The sequence below is a fragment of the Rhinopithecus roxellana genome, chromosome 21, assembly GCF_007565055.1.
Source record: "Rhinopithecus roxellana isolate Shanxi Qingling chromosome 21, ASM756505v1, whole genome shotgun sequence".
Classification (NCBI taxonomy): Eukaryota; Metazoa; Chordata; class Mammalia; order Primates; family Cercopithecidae; genus Rhinopithecus; species Rhinopithecus roxellana.
The window spans coordinates 3,180,818-3,203,052 of NC_044569.1; the positions used below are offsets into that span (position 1 = coordinate 3,180,818).

Consider the following 22,235-nt stretch of genomic DNA (forward strand, 5'->3'; position numbering starts at 1 on the left):
AGCCAACAGGACATGAGAAAATGTTCCACATCACTAATTAGGAGGGAAACGTGAATAAAACCCACAAGATTATTATCTTACACCAGTTAGGATGGCAATTATTAAAAAGAAAAAACATGCTGGCAAGGATGCAAAAAAAAAGCGAGCTCATACACTGGTAGTGAGAATATAAATTGGTAGAACCACTATGGAAAACAGTATGGAGATTTTTGTGGTTTTTTTGTTGTTTTTTTGAGACAGAGTCTTGCTCTGTTGCCCAGGCTGGAATACAGTGGCACGATCTCGGCTCACTGCAAACTCCACCTCCCGGGTTCACGCCATTCTCCTGCCTCAGCCTCCTGAGTAGCTGGGACTACAGACACCCGCTACACGCCCAGCTACTTTTTGTATTTTTTTAATAGAGACGGGGTTTCACCATGTTAGCCAGGATGGTCTCGATCTCCTGACCTTGTGATCTGCCCGCCTCGGCCTCCCAAAGTGCTGGGATTACAGGCATGGGCCACTGCGCCCGGTCAGAGATTTCTTAAAAAAACTTAACTACCATAGGATCCGGCACTCCCACTACTGGGTATCCAAAGGAAAGGAAGTCAATGTATCGAAGGGATACCTGCATCCCTATGTTTACGACAGCACGATTCACAATAACAAAGATATGGAATTAACCTGTGTCCATTAATGGATGAATGGATAAAAGTCAGTGGAAATAACTTTTTTTCAGGCCTGGGACGACTCGGCAGGGTTTGTGTTAGATAGGCCCTTGCTCTGGGGTCAGTGTCTGGCATCCCTGCCTCGTCCCACACAGCAGCCTGCCTGAGGGCTCAGCCACATCCCCTGACTCAGGCACGCACCTCGTCTTCCAGTCCTCTTCTGACTTGGACCTGTTTTTGCGGGCTGCTCTTTGTTTTTCCTCAAGTCGTTTTTTTTCTTCACTAGCTTGATCTAAAATAAGAACATCAATACAAACCATTAACACTCTACATAGAGGATGCCAGGCACAGTATTAAGCACAAGAACTTCACAAAAGAACCATCTACACGTTCTCCCTTTTATTAGAACACAAATACCAGAGTCAAATATCAAGCAAAAATTGTAACAGATACCTGGACTAGTAAGAGGCAGAGCTGGTATCACAGACGCAGCATCTCTTTGACAGCCTATGCTCTTAACAACCTTGCCAAGAACAACCTGCTTATTCTTAAGGCCAAAACAACTGTGTTAAAATTCTTCAATGAAAATTTGGGTGTAAAAACTAAATAAACATGAAATTATTCTAAATTCTTAGTGAAATCTCACAGAGCTCCTTCAGATGCCATTCTTAAGAAATTTAAACAGTCTTCCAAAATACTGTTGCAGTGTCTCACTTTTTCTCCACTGTGGCACTATGACATGTTAGATGTGATGGCTGTATCATAAAAGGCCATGTGGTGATTCTATCATAAGAGGCTACCTGGTGTGGGAGAGGATGTTTAGCAGCATCCCTGGCCTGCAGACGCCAGTAGTACCTCCTAAGAAGTAACAACCAAAGTCTTCAGACTTTGCTACATGTCTTCTTGGGGGAGAAAATGCCCCCCTTTTGAGAATCACTGGATTGGAAGAAATTGATAAGATAAAAATGGGCTGGATGCAGTGGCTCACACCGGTAATCCCAGCACTTTGGGAGTCTGAGGCGGGTGGATCACCTGAGGTCAGGAGGTCTGAGACCAGTGTGGCTAACATGGTGAAACCCCATTTCTACTAAAAATACAAAAATCAGCCATGTGTGGTGGCGCGTGCCTGTAATCCCAGTTACTCAGGAGGCTGAGGCACAAGAATAGATTGAACCCAGGAGGTGGAGGCTGCAGTGAGCTGAGATTGTGCCACTGTACTCCAGCCTGGGAGACAGAGCGAGACTCTGTATAAAAAAAGAAAAAAAAAATGTTGTAATTGATACCCCATTTACCCTGATGTGATTATTACATATTGTATGCCTGTATCAAAATATCCCACATACTACGTAAGTATATACACCTACTTATACCAACACACAAAAACATTTAAGTTATAATTAACCAAGGGGAGGCCGCACTCTCCTCTGAGGCTGACAAGGTGCTATGTAAATTCTGAAGCAGACAGTGACTTAATTAGTCAGAAAATGCCTCTGGCCAACTCCAGTATATTAAATTCTCAGGGGAGTATTACCACAATAATATGAGCTAATAAGGTCTGCCCAGATTTCCAAATTTAAAATAAAAGTTACTGAATTTAAACTGAATGTTAACTCAAACTTAATCTCTAAGAGAGACTAAAAGTGCTCGTACCCCAATGATGCTAACAATCACCAGGAATAAAACAAAGCAGCATCCCCCGAGAAATGAGTCTTCACTGGCTAGTTACCTATCTCTCCATTTTCCATGGCTCTAATGTCAGGCCGTAACCTGCAGTCTGTCTTGGGAATCACACTCTCCATGTCTTTGTCCACTTCATTCAAAACCATTGCAAAACTAGTAAAATTATACATCTGAAAAGAAGCAAAAGGATGGAATTAACATACGCCAAGGCGTAACGCAAAACGAAACGTCCTGAAAGTAGAAGAGGGTTGACTTGACAATGACCCCTTCCCTTTCGTGGTAACAATGGTCAGTCTTTCTCAGATCACACATATCTAAATGTTTTCACCCAAATCTGCACCATCTGTGGGTATCTGTCTCAAAAAAATCTCAAAGCAGGCTTTGCAGAATAAATATCCTCTATCATGATCAACTTTAAATAGAACTCTAAGCAAATGCCAACATTCTTTTATCTTCATTAAAATCATTCCTTGCTGGGTCTGGAGGGCTGGTACTGACTAGGCTGCACCAGCTTATATTTAATCAGGACAAGTTTTACCGCTAAGTAGCTATTAAGCCCCAGTGAAGGCCTAACCCAACACATCTTCCCAGCCGGATGCCAGAGGGATGGACAGCATGATGCACTTACGATGCACTGAGCTCAGGCAAGAAGGGAGCACCCGGGAGTCAGTGGGGGCTCAGGATGCCAACCTGCCTGTCTCCATGCTGCCTGGGCTGACCCTGCACGTGCCAGGAAAGAGCGCCACAATGCTGAACACAGACAGTGAGGCCACAGCCAGCAAGCCCAGTCTCACCTGGGCAGAATTTGGAGGCCGTGGGGCTATTCGCCATAGAAGAACGCTCCCAGGGATAATGAATACACTTTCAGAATCCGGCATTGGCATTTCATCTGACTCCTCAGAGGTGCTCATCTAGAAAAACCAACCAATGAACAAAACTTCAGTAAAAAGTTTTAAGATATAGTCAAGCACCACATAATGATGTTTCAGTCAACAACAGACTGTAAATATGATGGCAGTCCCCTGAGGTTATAGCAGAGCATGTACAGAAATCTGCTATATGGCATTTGATATTGGCATTGCAGATCAAGTAAGGGAAATGACTGATACTCAGTAACAGTGTTGGGACTTTTGGCTTTCCACATGAAAAAAGAGATAAAAATACATACACGATCTAAGTTTGTGTAAGTACACTGTGTGAGGTTCGCACAATGATGAAATCACCTAATGATTTCTTAGAACATATCCCTGTCCTTAGGAAAATATATACACACTTGCAAATTGTAAACCATCATTTATTGCACACCACTAGAATGTAAACTACACGAGGGCAGGGACACTGTGACTTTCTAATTCTTATATCCTTACTTTGAACAGTGTGGGAAGCCAATGGATACCTGCTGAATGCCCGAGTGGGTGCTGAGAGTCTCACAAGCTTTGTGTGTTGTGCCACTTAGTGTTACCCGCATTTAAGTCATTATCATCATCACTCTTTCCTATAGGGTTTTATGTTTTTAAGGCTGTTTCCTTTTTAAAGACAAAATAATTCATTTGAGTATTTATTTTTAATATTTTGGAGATAGGGTCTTGCTGTGTTGCCCAGGCTGAAGTACAGTGGTACAATCACAGCTCACTGTAACCTAAAACTCCTGGGTTCAAGTGAGTTTCCTGCCTCAGTCTCCCAAGTAGCTGGGACTACAGGTATGTGCCACCACACCCAGCAAATTCTTTAAAAATGTTTTTATAGAGATGAGGAGGTCTCATCGTGCTGCCCAGGCTGGTCTTGAACTCCTGGCTTCAAGCAATCCTCCTGCCTCAGCCTCCCAAAGCATCATTTGAGTATCTACTAAGGAACTTCTGGAGGCCCAGCCACTGGGGTGTTAGAGAAGCACCGTCACTACCTGACTTTTGTGGAGCCCACACACTAGAGAGGAACAATCTGAGAACAACAAAAGGTTACACTCTTGGGGAAGTCAACTAAATTTATCAATGGCAGCAAACCAGGAGAGATCCCGAATGCATCTGATGAAAAGAGAATTTTTCATTAGATGAAATACAGGGAGCCAGCGTTTCCTCGGACTCCCCTCCCCGCGGCCCCAGCTATGCTACTGTTCTATGTATGTGGTCTTTATGCAACAACGCCTCGAGGAGAGGTCACAACCGCTTTTTAGACATATGGAATGAAGGCTTTGGAAGGGTAAGTCATAGTCCCAGCATCACACAGTGAACAAATCTAGAACTACTGGCTAGAGACACATTCAGTGAATATACAGTTTACAAAACAGCACAAGGCCGGGCGCGGTGGCTCAAGCCTGTAATCCCAGCACTTTGGGAGGCCGAGACGGGCGGATTACGAGGTCAGGAGATCGAGACCATCCTGGCTAACATGGTGAAACCCCGTCTCTACTAAAAATACAAAAAACTAGCCGGGCGAGGTGGCAGGCGCCTGTAGTCCCGCTACTCGGGAGGCTGAGGCAGGAGAATGGCGTGAACCCGGGAGGCGGAGCTTGCAGTGAACCGAGATTGCGCCACTGCACTCCAGTCTGGGCGACAGAGCGAGACTCCGCCTCAAAAAAAAAAAACAGCACAGAGGTGACAACACTAAATGACACAAACTTCCCGCAGTGTCTGTGTTCAGGAACGTCAGAAATCCGTGGTAGGCAGATGACAGGAACACAGGAACGAGAGAGACCAGAAAAGCAGTGGATGTGTGAGAATACCTGCTCTCTCCAAGAGGAAAAAAAAAACACTTTCTCCCCGACTGACCGGGAATTTAGGGAATATCAGGAATGTTCTCTGGAATTTCACCGACATTCTTGGCCATCCCCACTCTGTGAAGAGAGTGGGAAGGCAAGCGTGTTGTGGAGATAGTCTTTGTCAAGGAGCTGCAGCCGAGGAGTTTGTGTCCGGGGTCCCAGAACCCCAGACATGCCCTTCTCAGCCCTGTCAGTTTCCTGCTGGCTGTGGAGCACAGTCGGCGCACAGTTCCCGTGGGCAGGAACACGGGATGCAAAGAGGGAAGCAGAACTGTGCACACACAGCTGACGGGAAACAAAGAAAGAAAGAAACAGCCCCAGCCACAGGAAAGCAGAATGCTCCCGCCATTTAATAAATCTCTTTTCATTTTGGGAGCAAGGCTAACTCTGTCTCAAAAGAAAGTCGCTCATAAATACACCTTCTGCTTTTGAGGAATCTTAGGGTTTCCTGAACTTTCACATACATAAGAAACGTTAAACAGCCCCAGAGACTGGTCTTCAGTAGGCCTGAGGTGCAGCTGGGCCGCCTGCATTTCTAATGAGCTCACAGATGACGCTCAAGATGCCAGTCTGAAGAAGTACTTCTGGCAGAAATGACTTTATCAGTCTTTACTATGAGCAGATACTATTCTGAGCCCATTATGTTTGTTAACTCATTTAACAGGTAGGTGCTATTATGGTGCCCGTGTTACAAATGAAGGCACTGAGGCAGAGAGATGAGAAATCTGGGCTTGTACTGCTCATCAGCGGTGGGGCTAAGATTCTAACCCAGAGTTTGCGCTTGGAACCATTATCTTGGTTACTGGAAAGGAATCCATCCTCAAACAAATATTTCCTGTCCAAAGAGGTACAGTCCTAGAGCAGTTATGCCTGGAGGGAAGGGGCAGGAGTTTGCCAACCACTGGAGCCTGCTTGGGACCACGCGACAAGAAGCCATGTGCCTCCCCTACTGGGATTTTACTGTCCCACAAAGAAAGTTTAGTAAGAAGAGGACAACAGTCCAGGGATAACTCCTTTCACTACGACAGTCTTAACTTCAGTAATTTCATGATAAGGAACAAGGCAACAAAACTGGTAAGCATGAAAATGTCAGAGAGAATTTTGGAGGAAATTTTAAATCTTCAACAATTTCAACTTTCTATGCACATAAACAGGAGGAAAAGAAAATTTCTCTCATTAAGATGAACTCCAACATTCCAAAGCTATGTGAATTAAAGCAAAGTTCCACATATAACTGCTCCACAGTTAAAAAACTGATACGTGTCCATATCCTATACAAGCCTATGCCAAGTACTTGTTAAAGCAAATGTCTGATCATTAAAAAGAGGAAAGTGACATGCATGAGCAACAAGGAAGAAGAAAGTCAAATTGTGACCCTAGAGCAGGCCAACTCCAAAAGGATTAGTACACATTGAAGAATCCAGTGATTCCTTTGATACCACCTGACAGGATGTTCACCTGTTTGCTGTTCTTCTTCTCTTCTGTATTTTTCTTATCATTTTTTTTGTAAGCATCAAACGTGGCAGGGTCAACACTGTATAAACATTCCGTCCACTTCCCATAGAGGGCACAGAGCTTCTTTTTGCTGGCAAGAAAAACTGATGTTTAGTTAACAAACCAGTGTTTGTTTTTTTAAAAGCTGACAGCACCTGGTGTTCCCAGATGGTCTCCCATCCAAGTCCTAAACCAGCCTGACCCTGCTTAGCTTCCAAGAGCAGATGAGACCAGGCGTGTTCAGGGTGGCATGGCCATAGACTGTTTTGCTGCAATTGAATATTACTATAAAGGTGTGTACGAATCAGATTTTCTATTTTGTGTGTGCATGTGTGTGTGAGAGAGAGACAGAGACAGGGTCTCACTCTGTCACTCAGGCTGGAGTACAGTGGTATAATCATGGCTCACTGTAACCTCAACCTCCTGGGCTCAAGGGTTCCTCCCACCTCAGCCTCCAGAGTAACTGGGTCCACAGGCATGCGCCACCACACCTGCCTAATTAAAAAAATGTTTTTTGTAGAGACAGGGTCTCACTGTGTTATCCAGGCTGGTCTCGAACTGGCTGAAGCAATCCTCCCCACTCAGCCTCCCAAAGTGCTGGGAATACAGGCATGAGCCACTGTGCGCAACCAAATCAGGTTCTTTAATGAAACAAACTTCCTTGTAGAAGAAAGATTTTTCAACTTATTAGAATGCTTGTTTCCTAGGTTATGGCAATGTTTTTTGTTTTTTTGTTTTTAGATGGAGTCTCGCTGTCACCTGGGCTGGAGTGTGGTGGCACGATCTCAGCTCACTGCAACCTCCACCTCCCAGGTTCAAGCAATTCTCCTGCCTCAGCCTCCCAAGTAGCTGGGATTACAGGTGCCCACCACCACGCTCGGCTAATTTTTTTGTATTTTTAGTAGAGATGGGGTTTCACTATGTTGGCCAGGCTGGTCTTGAACCTAACCTCGTGATCTGCCCACTTCAGCCTCCCAAAGTGCTGGGATTACAGGCGTGAGCCACCACGCCCAGCCAACAATATTTTAATACGACCATTTTATCTAGTGAACAAAATCTATACTATTCAACATTTAAAATGGAAATTTTACCTTTTATCTTGAATGTAGCCTTCAACTTTGTGTAATTCCTTACCAAAAAGGCCACATGGCTTAAAATTCAACACACATTTGTCCCCAGTCCTATAAAGAAAATATTAAGTTCAGATTATCATTTATTACCAAAGCAGCAGTAGAGAAAAATAACTGATAACTTTTCTAGCAGCAGCTACTGTTTACGGATTTTCTCTGTGTGCCAGGCTCCACACTAAAGTGATAATGATTAATCCTCCATTGGTAATCTTCCCACCGTAAAGAAAAGGTATGTGAGGTGCAGAAAGAATATGTGACTTGCCTAAGGTCACAAAGTAGAATGGGAGCCCAGCTCTTTCTAGTAACTCCTAAGCCCCCCGTCTCTCTGGTCCCCACTAGACAAAGGAAGCAAAATGAGCTGAGATTGGAATTAAGGTTCACAGAAGCTGGGGAAGCTGAGTTCACCCAGTCTTCCTTCATCAGAGACTTTAATGAAACCTCTTTATTAAATAAATGGGCTTCCAGTCATTCAAGAGTTATATTGCCTGATTTCTTTTCTTTTTCTTTTTCTTTTTTTTTTTTTTTGAGATGGAGTCTTGCTTTGCCGCTCAGGCTAGAATGCAGTGGCATGATCTTGTCTCACTGCAACCTCCACCTCCTGGGTTCAAGCAATTCTCCTCCCTCAGCCTCCCAAGTAGCTGGGATTACAGGTGCCCGCGACTACACCCAGCTAATTTTTATATTTTTAGTAGAGACAGGGTTTCGCCATCTTGGCCAGGCTGGTCTCGAACTCCTGACCTCGTGATCCACCTGCCTCGGTCTCCCAAAGTGCTAGGATTACAGGCATGAGCCACCACGCCCAACCTATGTTGCCTGATTCTTAAATTTTCATCAGCCCGTTCTAGAGCTTTTCTTTAAAGACAAACAAAACCAAGAAAACTGAAGTGCACTAAAACTGCTTGATGAAAACTGAAGGAATGGATGAAGTACCCCAAGGTGCCTTACTTGTGGTTTATGATTTCCACATTGCCGTACTGTTCGATCCACAGTTTACCCACAATGATATTATGCACACAGCAGGTGGGATTTGTCCACGTATATGCCTCATTGTGTCTGAAAAGCAAAACCAAACCCAGAAAAATAAGTGAGAGGTATCACTTTGTTTAAAAAGTGCACTTGCTCCAAATGCCGTTACTCAGAATAACAAACCAGGCTGCTTGAGGTAACTAAGTTCTAAGACTTTAAAGATTCTATTGATGTTAACTCACCATAAAATTGGGATCATTTGCCCATTCTTGTTTCTTGAAAGGAAGTAAGAACTTAAGAAAAAATTCTATACTTCCACCAAACTCCAAATAAACTATGTACATAATCATTTCAAGCATTCAAAAGTGTCATGAAACATTAAAAAAAGCTGGAGTAGAAACAGAAAATAAAAAGTCTATTTAGTGCTTTCTAGAGAAAGTACCCTCCAGCTCACCAAAGGAAAAAACTCATTTATGTGAATACACTCCCGATATTTTATAATCCTATATACCCCGAGGAATAGAAATCATTCTACTATAAAGATACATGCACGTGAATGTTCACTGCAGCACTGTTCACAATAGCAAAGACATGGAATCAACCTAAATGCCAACCAATGATAGACTGGATAAAGAAAATGTGGCACGCATACACCATGGAATACTATGCAGCCATAAAAAATAACAGGTTCATGTCTTTTCTGGGAATATGGAGGAGCTGGAGGCCATTATCCTTACCAAACTAACACAGGAACAGAAAACCAAATACCACATGTTCTCATTTATAAGTGGGAGCTAAATGATACAAGGAAGGGATGAACAGACACAGGAGCCTACCTCAGGATGGAGGTTGGGAGGAGGGAGAGGATTAGAAAAAATAACTATTGGGTACTAGGCTTAGTACCTGGGTGACGAAATAATCTGTACAACAAACTCCCGTGACAATAGTTTACCAACAGAACAAACCCACACATGTATCCCTAAACCTAAGATAAAAATTTAAAAAAAAAAGTTTTATTATTATTATTATTTTTTGTATTTTTTGAGACAGAGTCTCGCTCTGTCACCCAGATGGGAGTGCAGTGGTGTGATCTCGGCTCATTGCAACCTTCACCTCCTGGGTTCAAGTGATTCTCCTGCCTCAGCCTCCTAAGCAGCTGGGACTACAGGCGCCTGCCACCATGGCTGGCTAATTTTTGTATTTTTAGTAGAGATGGGGTTTCGCCATGTTGGCCAGGCTGGTCTTCAACTCCTGACCTCAGGTGATCCACCTGCCTCAGCCTCCCAAAGTGCTGGGATTACAGGCATGAGCCACCGCTGCACCTTCATATATTCGTCCTTAGATATGTGTTTTTTTAATTTACATAAGGTAAAGCTCATTTTTGTTGATACTCAGGTCGATGCTTGTACAGATCTGTGTAACCACCACCAACACAATCAGAATCGTAAACAACTCCTCCACCCACAAACACTTCGCTCATGCTTCTCCTGGTAGTCAAACCTTTCTCCACTCCCAGTCCCTGGATCTCCAACTCATTCCTTATCCCCAACAACTGATCTGTTCTCCATTGCAATAGTTTTTCCCTTTCCAGACATCCTATAAATGTCGATTACCTTTTGAGATTAGCATCTTCAATTTGTATAATGCACCTGAAATTCATCTGTGTTGTTCTATGTATCAGTCTTTGTGCTGAGTAGGATTCCGCTGTATGGATGTGCCACCGTTTCTGTGACCATTCACCCACTGAAGGGCAGGTGGGCTGTTTCCAGTTTTTGGTGGTGATGGAATAATGCTACTATAAACATTTGTATACAGCGTTTGGGATGAAAGTGAGTTTCCATTTCTCTAAGGTAAATACCTAGGAGTAGTATGCTGAGTCATGTGATAAACATAAGGTTAACTATATAAGAAACTGCCAAACCATTCTCCAGAGTGGCTCTACCATTTTACATTCCAACACCAACAATACACAGGTTGAACATTCCAAATTTGAAACTTGGAAATCTGAAATGCTCCAAAATCGGAAACTTTTTGAGCATTGACATGACACTCAAAGGAAATGCTCACTGAAGCATTTCAGATTTTGGAATTTTGGATTTGAGATGCTAAACTGGTAGGTATACTGCAAATATTCCAAAATCTGAAAATATTCAAAATCCAAAACACTTCCGGTATATTTTTATAAAGGGATACTCAACCTGTATGAGATTTCTAGCTCTTCCACATCCTTGTCAGCACTTGGGACTGTCAATGTTTACAATTATTTTGATTTTAGACATTGTAATAGGTTACGGCTGTCTCACTGTGGTTTCAACTTTGTAGTTCTCTAATAACTGATGCTGTTGAACATGTTTTTACATTTATATTTATTTATTTTTTAGAGATGAGGTCTTATTCTACCATCTAGGGTGGAGTGCAGTGGTGGATCATAGCTCACTGCAGCCTCAAACTCCTTGGCTCAAGCAACCCTCCTGCCTTAGCTTAGCTATGACTACAGGCCTGTGTCCCCATGCCTGGCTAAATTTATTTTATTTTATTTTTTTAGAGATAGAGTTTCACTATGTTGCCTAGGCTGGTCTTGAACTCCTGGCCTCAAGCAATCCTACTGCCTCAGCCTCCTAAGTAACTGGAATTATAGGTGTGAGCCACTGCAATCAGCTGACAGCATCTTTTCATGCACTTATTTGATATATATAAATATTGGTGAAGTATCTATTCACATTTTTCACCCCATTGGGCAAAATAATTTTTTATTGTTCTTTTTTTTGTTATTGTTCCAGAGACAGGGTCTCACTCTGTTGCCCAGGCTGGAGCACAGTGGCGCAATCATGGCTCACTGCAGCCTCGAACTCCTGGGCTTGAGAGATCCTCCCACCTGAGCCTCTCAAGTAACTGGGACAATAGGCTCATGTCACCAAACCTGGCTATTTTAAAAATGTTTTAGTAGAGACAAGGACTCACTATGTTGCCCAGGCTGGTCTCAAACTCCTGGGCTCAAGTGATCCTCCCACTTCAGCCTCCCAAAGTGCTGGGATTACAGGCATGAGTCACGGCGCCTGACCTTATCATTTCTTATTGTTGAGTTTTAAGAATTCTTTATATATTGCGGCTACAAGTCCTTTATTGGCTATATGATTTGCAAATAATTTTTACTATTCTATAGCTTATCTTTTCATTCTCTGAACAGTATCTTTCAATATAAGGTTTTTAATTTAATAAAATCTAATTTATCACTTTTTTGTCTTTTATGGGTTGTAATTTTGGTATCATATCTGTAAGAGTTCTTTGCATAATCCAAAGTTGTAAGATTTTCTCCTACGTTTTCTTCCAAAACCCTTAGTTTTGCATTTTATTTTAGCCTATGATCTATTTTGAGCTGATTTTTGTAAAAGGTGTGAGGTCTAGTTTGAGGTTCATTTTTCAACATATCCAACTGCCTCCATAGCACAGACGGTTGTCTGTGGAAAGGACTATTCTTCTTAGCTGTACTGCCTTTGCGCCTTTGTCAAAAATCAATTGACCACATTTCTGCGGGTCAATTTCTGAATTCTCTTCCCTGTCGCATTAATCTATGCAGTCTCTACTTTGGCCACCACCACACTGTCTTGATTACAACAGCTTTAGAGTTAAGTCTTAAAATTGGGTAGTGGGAGTCCATCAATTCTGCTCTTCCTTTTCAAAATTATTTTGGCTATTCTCTGTCATTTGCCTTTCCATACAAAGTTAGAATCAACTTCTCTGTATCTGTTAAAAATCATCTTAGGATTTTGATTCGGACTGTGTTCAGTGAGGGGTGAACCAACATCTTAACTATAATTGAGGCTTCCAAACATATCCAGACAGTGTGTCTCTGCACTACTCAGATAATCCTTGATCACTTTCAACAGTATCTTGTAGTTTTCAACATACACATCCTGTACATATTTTGACATTTGCATTCTGCCATTGAGCCTATCCCAGTTATTATTACTATTCTATCACTATAGTTTTAGTACTAAAATTTCCAAAAATATTTCTGTTTTTTTTTTTTTTTTGCTAAAATGTCTTTCTACTCATTTGAGAGCGTCCACCTTTCTCTGGTGGAGCTACTTTACATCTCGGATACAAGTGACAGTATCTGGGTCAGCTGTGGACTGGAGTCTGTTGACTGCCTTTTCTATTTTAGTTTGTTGAGATTTTCCTGTTTCTTGCTATGCTGAATGATTCTGGATTGTATTCTGGACACCTAAATATTATAAGACTCTGTCCTCTTAACCTCTTCTGGAGAATATTGATAAAAATTTTGTTTTAGTAGGCAATTAACAGTGTTTCAGGCCAGAAGTCCTGACTCTCCTCCTGTGGGCTTTGATTCCAGTGTCAGTTTAATTTTCAAAGCCTCTGTAGTGCTGCTCAGATCTACCCCTCAATAGCCATCCAGGGACCTGGATCTCAGGCCACACAGTATTTCAGATCCTGAGGCCCTTGTGGACCCTTCTGGGTCATTTCAGTGCATGCGTGTATGGATGAGCTGAGGAACTCATAACACAGCTTTAGGGGACCCCTTTCTTGAGCTCCCTCCTCTTTGTGGTTTCCCTAACACTCTTAGACACCAGGGGGCGCTTTCTCTCCCCTCCGGCTGGCAAGCTGGGGTTTGAGCCTCTCTGCTCTGTCTTGTATCTCCCACAACTAGGTCTTCCGCTGGGGTAGAGGAGTAAAAGAAAAGAAAGAAAAACAAGCAACAGGGATTCTCTCACACTCTTTGGACCCCAGGGGTTCCTTTACTCAGTTCCTCTGGCCAAGGAGAAGGACTCTGAGTTTGAGGTACGTGTGTGATTGCCACAGCCACCACCGCAGCAGGAGTGTAGCTACAGACCCTAAGGCTTGCTTTGGGGCAAGGCTGTGAGACAAAATTGAAACAGGATTTCCCCTATTCTCTACTTCCTGCAAGGGTATCTTTCTATGTCCTTTAATTAGAAAGAGAGAGTTACTCTTAGACCTTTTTTGGTCTGCCTCCAATGCCCAGTTCTGCAATTTGCTGCCCTGATTCTAAGCCAGATTTGGGAGAAATATATAAAACCAGTAAACTCACTGCCATACTGGTCTTCAGGTTTTGATTTCTCTCCCCGGTCTGCCTGCTACTGTCTACTTTTCAGAGTCCTCAGGTTGTTGCTTTGTCTTCTGTCTGGGGTTTCTAGTTGTAATCAGTGTTAAAGAGATAGGGGATCGTATGCTTATTCTATCCTAACTGGAATTAATTGTGGATTTAAAGCTAATCTTGCAAAAGAACTCCCAATTCATCTAACGCCTAACATGTGCCACACAATTGTCATTTCATTATTTCTCAAAGTGAATTCATTTTGAAAGATCTGTAAACAAAACATTGGCACAAGGATATAAAAAAGCATGCTTCATAAGAAATGTCATGAAGCAATTAACTCCATCGATCTTAAAATAGATCCAAACACCAGAGTCAAACATCAAGTTAAACTATTTACACATACCCAGATTAATTAGCAATGGCTACTGCCATGTTTCTCAAATTCGTTTACACAGAGGTAGACAGTTTGCATTATATGAAACCTGTTTCTTTTTCTCCAGTTTTTGAACAATAAGGTCCGCTGAGTGTGCATATCTACACTTACAGGTAGGTATACATGAAAACAGTTTAATGGCTTGATTAGAACTCACTCAAGGAGCTCCAAGGTGATGGTTCCTTTGGGTTCTGCTTCTACACTCTTCCCCCAGAACTTCAGTTTGGGATAGATTGAGCCATGAAAGATGAAGTCATTGTTTAATCCTTCAGCATGAAATGCACTGATTGGTGGGTGATGGCTGACCTGTTCGGAGATGAGTCTAAATCCAAGGTCATCTCTTAAGATGTAAAAAAAAAAAAAAAAAAAAAAAAAAGCAACATTATAATTAACTCTATCATTAAACATGTACATAATTGCCCTTTCAAAGTAAACAATTCTTTTTTTGTTGCTGTTGAGACAGAATCTCGCTCTGTCGCTCAGGCTGGAGTGCAGTGGCATGATCTCGGCTCACTGCAACCTCTGCCTTCCAGGTTCAAGCAATTATCCTGCCTCAGCCTCCTGAGTAACTGGGAATACAGGCACCACCACACCCGGCTAATTTTTGTATTTTTAGTAGAGATGGGGTTTCACCATGTTGGTCAGGCTGGTCTCGAACTCCTGACCTCGTGATCCGCCCGCCTCGGCCTCCCAAAGTGCTGGGATTACAGGCGTGAGCCACCATGCCCAACCAACAATTCTTTATTCTCCTTGCAATGAAACAACTTAATCTATGAGAAATTATACAAATACAACCCAAACCACCAAATCCAATGTTGTAATGCTAGCTACTTGAACAAATTAAAATAAAGAACACCCAGATGAATTTGAATGACTTTGTGTCCACTTTCAAACATCTAGGGAATAAATGAGATCAAAACTTGTGCAGAGAAGAAGAGGAACACATAGAAAAACTAAAGCCAAATAAAGTCCCTTAATCATGTATAAACAAGACACAGGCTGGCTCAAGCAAACAGAACTGCACTTACAGATGTAGTCATTGACTTTATGCAAACAATATATACTTATGCTAATATCTTTTATTTATATTTTTTAATAAAGAGATATTTTTATAAGAGGGCCTCGGCCGGGCGCGGTGGCTCAAGCCTGTAATCCCAGCACTTTGGGAGGCCGAGACAGGTGGATCGCGATGTCAGGAGATCGAGACCATCCTGGCTAACACGGTGAAACCCCGTCTCTACTAAAAAAATACAAAAAAACTAGCCAGGCGAGGTGGCGGGCGCCTGTAGTCCCAGTTACTCGGGAGGCTGAGGCAGGAGAATGGCGTAAACTCGGGAGGCGGAGCTTGCAATGAGCTGAGATCCGGCCACTGCACTCCAGCCTGGGCGACAGAGCGAGACTCCGTCTCAAAAAAATAAAAAAAAAGAGGGCCTCACTGTTGCCCAGGCTGGAGTGCGGTGGCTAATAACAGGTGCAACCCCACCACTGACCAGCACGGGGGTTTTGACCTGCTCCATTTCTGACCTCCCTCTCCTGGGAGGTCACCATATTCATGCCAAACTTAGTGCGGACACCTGACCAGCATAGAGTACTACAGCCCAGAGATCCTGGGCTCAAGAGATCCTGCTGCCTCAGCCTCTCAAGTAGCTGGGACTATAGGCCTGTGCCACCATACCCAGCTAATATATTTTAAATGATTATTTTTAAAAACTCGATCATGTCTTATGATCTACATAAGGAGAAAAGGCGGGTGATTAATCCCATGTGATTAGGAATACAAAAATCCTTGCAGTTATTTTTTTAATGGTAGCTTTTATGTATGTTTCAATATTTTTGACAGTCTCTAAAATAATAGCTATCCTAGAAACAAACATCAAAATTGTTAACTTGCTCCAGTCCTATGTAATTGTTATTGGTGATGACCAATACGTATGTATTTCTCCTCTTCATCTGCAAGGCTATATAAAGCATGCAAGTGGAAAGCCTCACCGCACTAATTCGTAAGTCTCTCCCAGCAGTGGGTTGAAAGGCTTTCCAGTCCGCTCCCACTGAGAAGCAACGGCAGATACAGCAAACGCAGCTACACACTGCGGGACAGAGCATGAGAACAAGTCAGTAACAGTCGAGCTCGCACCGCATTCTTTTAGGAACTGAAATTTGGCCGAAGACAGTAATTTACAGAATTATTTTGAGGAGTTTAATTACTTTGGAGTTTTAATATGGCTCTAGCAGTGGGACATGGAAACCTGGATATTCAGAATGAAAATTACTTTCAGTCACTTCCTATAGTGACTGGTTATTCCCAACCATGGTTTTCATCACACTCTAACAGTGCTACAGATTCTCTTAAGGACTTTCAAAAAACCCTCAAGTCCAAAGTTACTTTTAATTCATTTAAAATTTTTTAAAAGTATCACACTCCAGGATTGGGGATAGAGATATAAAACTCCACAACTTAACTGGTGTTAAGTCCACTGAGGTTGGAAAATGCTGATTTATATAAATGCAAGGACAGAAAGACTCAGTTTAGAATGCTATTGTTTTGCTGAAGGAGAACAATGTGTCCACTATACTCTGCCTCTAACTAGTCCATCCATGTACGACATCTAAAATCTTCCAGCTAAAAAATTAAAAAGTGCAATTCCTTGCTGTCTTTTAACATATAGCAATGTATATATCTTTATATACCCAAGTAAGCACAAACATATTTTTCTACTTTATATGTGTGTGTGTTAACTTCTTCTTGGAAATACCCTGAGCAAGTCTGAAAGAAGAAAGGTTGAATTCTTCCCCTAACACAATGCTACTTTCTCAACTAAATATTTAGCAAAAGCCCCCTAATATCCAGGTTTGCTTACGGGCCACCTCCCACTTCTCCTGCAATACTCATCGGTCTTTGCACGATGGTGTCGCCCTGACCAGAGGACACTCCAGACGTGCGGACTGAGCTTTGATAAAATTGCTCACATGGAATTTAACACTAATTGTGTGAATGTGTGTGTGTGTTTGGGGCTGGGTTGGTAACGAGGTCTCTCAGAGTTAGACCTTTTCCTCCCTTGGCTCATACCTGCATCCTTTCCACAGGATCAGAGAGTGAACTGGCCTTATGGATGAGGTAAGTATGCTCCATGTATTCAGTTAGGCGCTGTAGGAAGCTCAGAGGCTCATTAAATATAACTGGCATCGTGATCTTGGATAGTTCCTATTGAACCAGAAAATGGAAAGTGTTACGTCCCATATACATAACAAACAAAACTATTGTTATCTTTACATAACATCCTCCTGGAAAGGACAGAACAGAAACTAGCAACCCGTGAAATTTCTTCAATATTGGTTCAATTTCACAAAATCTTCCCAGAGCACCTAATACCGTGGAGTATATCCTTCTAGGTCTTGAAGAAAGAAATACAAAGACTGCCCAAACATTCTCCGTGGCTCCAGGGAGCTCACTCTCTGCTGGTGAGCATGAGCAATGACTCTTAGTCTGCCTTGCATCAGAATTAGGAACTGGGAGACAAAGGCAATGGAGACAAACAAAACTCTTCATAGTGGTGGTAAAATAATTAACTGCAGGGCCATTAATTCCTGGAGATGGCTCCAATGCCTTGAGTTCCTTCATAAGCAAACTGTTGAAACCCCTTCCCCTGTCGACTTAAGCCTCATCAATCAGAACCGCCAAACTAACCTCTATCTAGGGACGTTACACTTTCACCAATATGAATATACTTTTTGGCTCCTTCAAAGAACACCTTCTAAAAGCTCCCCTTCCTTCCTTCTCAGTGGAGTCCAGTGGAACAGCTTCAGGTCTGGGGCTGTTCAAGTCATGAATCACTGTTCAAATATATGTGTTAAATTTCAGTATGTCTACATTTATGTTGTAACAATGGGCTAAGGATTAACCACTCATACCATTTTTGTGAGTAGTTTTCCAAAACAAATTTCACAGCTTTTGAAATGACAATGAAATGAAATGATGCGACAACACCGAGCTTATCTGAGCACACCAATCTAGTATAAATTATGGTCTAGGGTACTAGCAGCCTACGGCATATTTTACAGAATAGATTTTAAATTCTGTCTGCCAGAATGCTGCCATCACAACCAACTCTCAAAAATCATTTAACAATTAGGAAGTTTCCGACCTCAACTGCAACTGTTCAATTCTGTTTACCACGTGCCACCAGCAAGCAATATTCTGGTGAGGCCTTTACAAAATGCATTAAGTAACACACCTATCTTGGTATTTACTGGAATATTCTGACGATCTTCCCAAACTGCTATCAACCATTCCCTTGGGAATCAGGTCTTTCATGAGGGCTGCTGGCTGGTCGTGTGGGCGGGTGAACAGTGCCGAGGTGCAATCAGGCTGAATGCCACCTGACCTACCTCTGACTTTTCCCCTAAATATCCATGTTCCCACTGAGATTTTCAATTAAAAATAATGCAACCTTCACAGAACTGAAACTGGAGCGCATTCAAAGAAAATAAGCTCATTCATTACCATAAAATACTGCAGAAAACACACAGACATGTAACAGCTCAGCCTAATTAAAAGAAATGGTAAATTTATTGCTGCATCATTGGGGAGATGAGTGAAAACAGGAATGTGTATAGAGAAATAAAGGAAGGCTCAACTACATACACTCCAAGAGCTCACTAAACCCAGAGATTCACTACTGGGAACAAGTCAAAAAAAAAAACTGGGACTGCCAAGGCTTGTCTTAATTGAAATGCCCCAGGCTCTCTTTCTTCGACTTTTCTTTTTCTTTCTTTTTTTTTTTTTTTTTTTGAGATGGAGTCTTACTCCATCACCCAGGCTGGAGTGCAGTGGCACAATCTTGGCTCACCGTAACCTCTGCCTCCCAGGTTCACACAATTCTCCTGCCTCAGCCTCTGGAGTAGCTGGGATTACAGATGTGCACCACCAGATGCAGATAATTTTTGTATTTTTTTAGTAGAGACAGGGTTTCACCATGTTGGTCAGGCTGGTCTCGAACTCCTGACCTCAAGGGATCCAATCCTTCCACTTCAGCCTCCCAAACGGCTGCAGTTACAGGTGTGAGCCATAGCATCTGGCCTTCTATTTTTCAATAAAAACTATCGTTATTTTTTTTCTATTAAAAAAACTAATTGGGAAATACATATCTATCTTAGTATAAAATATAATATTGAAATAAAAACATGAAAATGTCTCTTTACTTCCCTTTCCCACTTCTCTCCCCAGACACAAAACAGCAGCAACACTTTGGGATACAGACCTATGTATTCACACACATAAGCATACATACTCCTGATTTACATTCACACACAGATTTTTTTTTTTTTTTTTTTTTGAGGCAGAGTTTTGCTCTTGTCGCCCAGGCTGGAGTGCAAAGGCGCGATCTCGGCTCACCGCAACCTCCACTTCCCAGGTTCAAACGACTGTCATGCCTCAGCCTCCCGAGCAGCTGGAACTACAGGCGTGCAGCACCATGCCTGGCTAATTTTTTTGTATTTTTAGTAAAGATGGGGTTTCACCATGTTGGCCAGGCTGGTCTCGAACTCCTGACTTCAGGTGATCACCCACCTCAGCCTCCCAAAGTGCTGGGATTACAGGCGTGAGCCACTATGCCCAGCCAAAATTTGTTTGTTTTAATGCTTGATGTCAGCTCTATGTATTGACTCATTACACTTTCACTGTGTTTTGCGCATCTTTTAGCGGGGTGTGATACACATGTAAGGTACATACATCGAGTCTTTTAAGTTCTTTCTAATCACAGGATAGTGTAATGCCAAGACCACTGAACCAGATTGAGTTCCACTGCTGGGTTCACCATTTACTAGCTGTGCAGCTTTGACCAAGTTAAACCCTGTGCCAGTTTCCTCCTCAATAAGTACTAAGTGCTAACATAATAGTATCTATCATAAAGCATAGTTCTGGGCACATTAATAATGCTAGATGTGTTTGTTAAATTTAAAACAACGCCCATATATGGACGCACTGTGAACTATTTAATCATATATCTTTAAGAATATAGGCAAATAGGGATTTTAAGTAGATTTCTCTAAAGTGGATTTTCTGGGTCAAAAGTATGCTCATTTTAATTTATTTATTTACTTACAGACACTACCAAGCTGAATGCTTTCCAAAATAGCTGAACCAATTTATACTCCCACCAATGGTGCATGACAGTCAACATCTCTGATGCTAAAAGAGGTGTATTACTCCCACTTTGTTCCTTCTGGCATGTTTATGCTGTCATTAAACTCATATTTAAGTGAGCACCTACTATGTGCCAGGTACTGCAGCAAAAGCCTCATTACAACCACCACTTAACCTGGAATGCCCTGCTCTCTCTTCCCTTTATTCCTCTATGTCCTACCCAGATTTCAAGGCCCAGTTCAAGTCTTTCCTCCGCAAGTACTGTAGCACTCACTGATTTCCTCCTCCTTCCAATTGCTAGAGTACCAAAATGTATTGCTCACAACTGAGCATTTGATCAGAGATTAGATTCTATTACCTACTGTTATGGTATGGGTGGTAACCAGCTTATCTTGCTACGTGTATAGTAATACAATTCCTTGGGAAAGGGACACTATCTTATATCCCATCTATGCCCCCCCCATCACCTCACAGAGAGAGGGGAACACTGCAGGTATGCCCTGCCCCAGATGCACCCTGCATTCTCACTGCCCGGTGAGCTTTCCCTTTTCAGGCATTTGTCACACACACAACTTCCCGCCTCCTTCAAAGGAGAGCTCTTTGAAGACAAAGGTCTTGCTTAATAATGCATGTGGTTAACACAGCTAAATGCTGAGTAAAAAATTGGTAACATTTGAAATATTATTCAGCGCTTAAAAGAAATGAGCTATCAAGTCATGGAAAGACATGGAGCAAACACAGATGCCTATTACTAAGGGAAAAAAAGCCAGTATGATTCCAATTGTATGACATTCTGGTTAAGACAAAACGATGGAGACAGTAAAAGGGTCAGTGGTTGCCCAGAGTAAGGGGGAGGGATGAACAGGCAGAGCAAAGGGGATTTTGAAGGCAGTGAAAACATTCTGTATGGTACTACAATGTTGGATACACGTCATTACATGAGCACAGAACACCAAGAGTGAGCCCCAGTATAAACTATGAACCTGGGGTGATGAAGTATCGCAGGTTCACTGACTCTTTTTGTTGTTGTTGTTGAGACGGAGTCTCGCCCTGTCGCCCAGGCTGGAGTGTAATGGTGCATTGTCGGCTCACTGCAACCTCCACCTCCTGGGTTCAAGCAATTCTCCTGCCCCAGCCTCCCAAAGAGCTGGGATTACAGGCACACACCACCACGCCCAGCTAATTTTTTGTATCTTTAGTAGAGACGGGGTTTCACCATGTTGGCCAGGCTGGTCTCGAACTCCTGACCTTGTGATCCGCCCACCTCAGCCTCCCAAAGTGCTGGGATTACAGGCATGAGCCACCGCGCCTGGCCAGGTTCACCAGTTCTAACAAATGGGCTGCCCTGGTGAGGGATGCTGACTACGGGGAGGCTATGCACGTGTGGGGCCAGGGAGTGTGTGGGAACTCTCCGCATCTTCCTCTCAATTTTGCTGTAAACTGAAAACTACTTTATAAAATAAAAGTCTTTTAAAAAATAAAATGAGGCCAAGCATGGTGGCTCACACATGCAGTCTCACCAGTTTGGGGACCAAGGCACAGGGATCACGAGCCCAGGAATTCGAGACCAGCCTGGGCAGCAAAGTGAGATCCCATCCCTACAAAAAAATCAGAAAACTAGCCAAGCGTGGGGGCGTGCATCTGCAGTCCCAGCTACTCAGGAGGCCGAGGCAGAAGGCTTGCCTGAGCTCCGGAAATCAAGGCTACAGTGAATCATGTTCATGCCGCTGCATTCCAGGCTGGGTGACACAGCAAGACCCTGTCTTAAAAAATAAAATGAAATTTTAAGAAAACGAATTTTGATGAATCATACTTTAGGAAAGATCAAATTATCTTTCTAGTTCTGCTACAGAAAATATCGTAGCTGCGGTCGCACGTGATAAAAGAGAATGTAAAGCCAAAAAAGAGTAA

General features: G+C 42.6%; 1 protein-coding gene and 1 pseudogene across 11 annotated transcripts in view; both read right to left on the reverse strand.

Moving 5' to 3' along the window:
- OSBPL1A (oxysterol binding protein like 1A) overlaps positions 1-22,235 on the reverse strand; it is a 234,336-nt gene that overhangs the window by 2,158 nt on the left and 209,943 nt on the right. For 10 of the 11 annotated variants that reach the window (XM_010383216.2, XM_010383217.2, XM_030925858.1 and 7 more), the window contains 9 exons: positions 17,250-17,384; positions 16,172-16,269; positions 14,340-14,522; positions 8,652-8,759; positions 7,668-7,757; positions 6,541-6,667; positions 3,122-3,238; positions 2,374-2,497; positions 849-939 (listed from right to left, as the gene is read on the reverse strand). In XM_010383216.2, coding sequence (XP_010381518.2) covers positions 849-939; positions 2,374-2,497; positions 3,122-3,238; positions 6,541-6,667; positions 7,668-7,757; positions 8,652-8,759; positions 14,340-14,522; positions 16,172-16,269; positions 17,250-17,384 — 1,073 coding nt within the window. Of the gene's footprint in view, positions 1-848; positions 940-2,373; positions 2,498-3,121; positions 3,239-6,524; positions 6,668-7,667; positions 7,758-8,651; positions 8,760-14,339; positions 14,523-16,171; positions 16,270-17,249; positions 17,385-22,235 lie in introns of all 11 variants that reach the window. The other variant, XR_004055672.1, reaches the window with a different exon arrangement.
- LOC115895594 lies at positions 6,720-6,838 on the reverse strand (annotated as a pseudogene).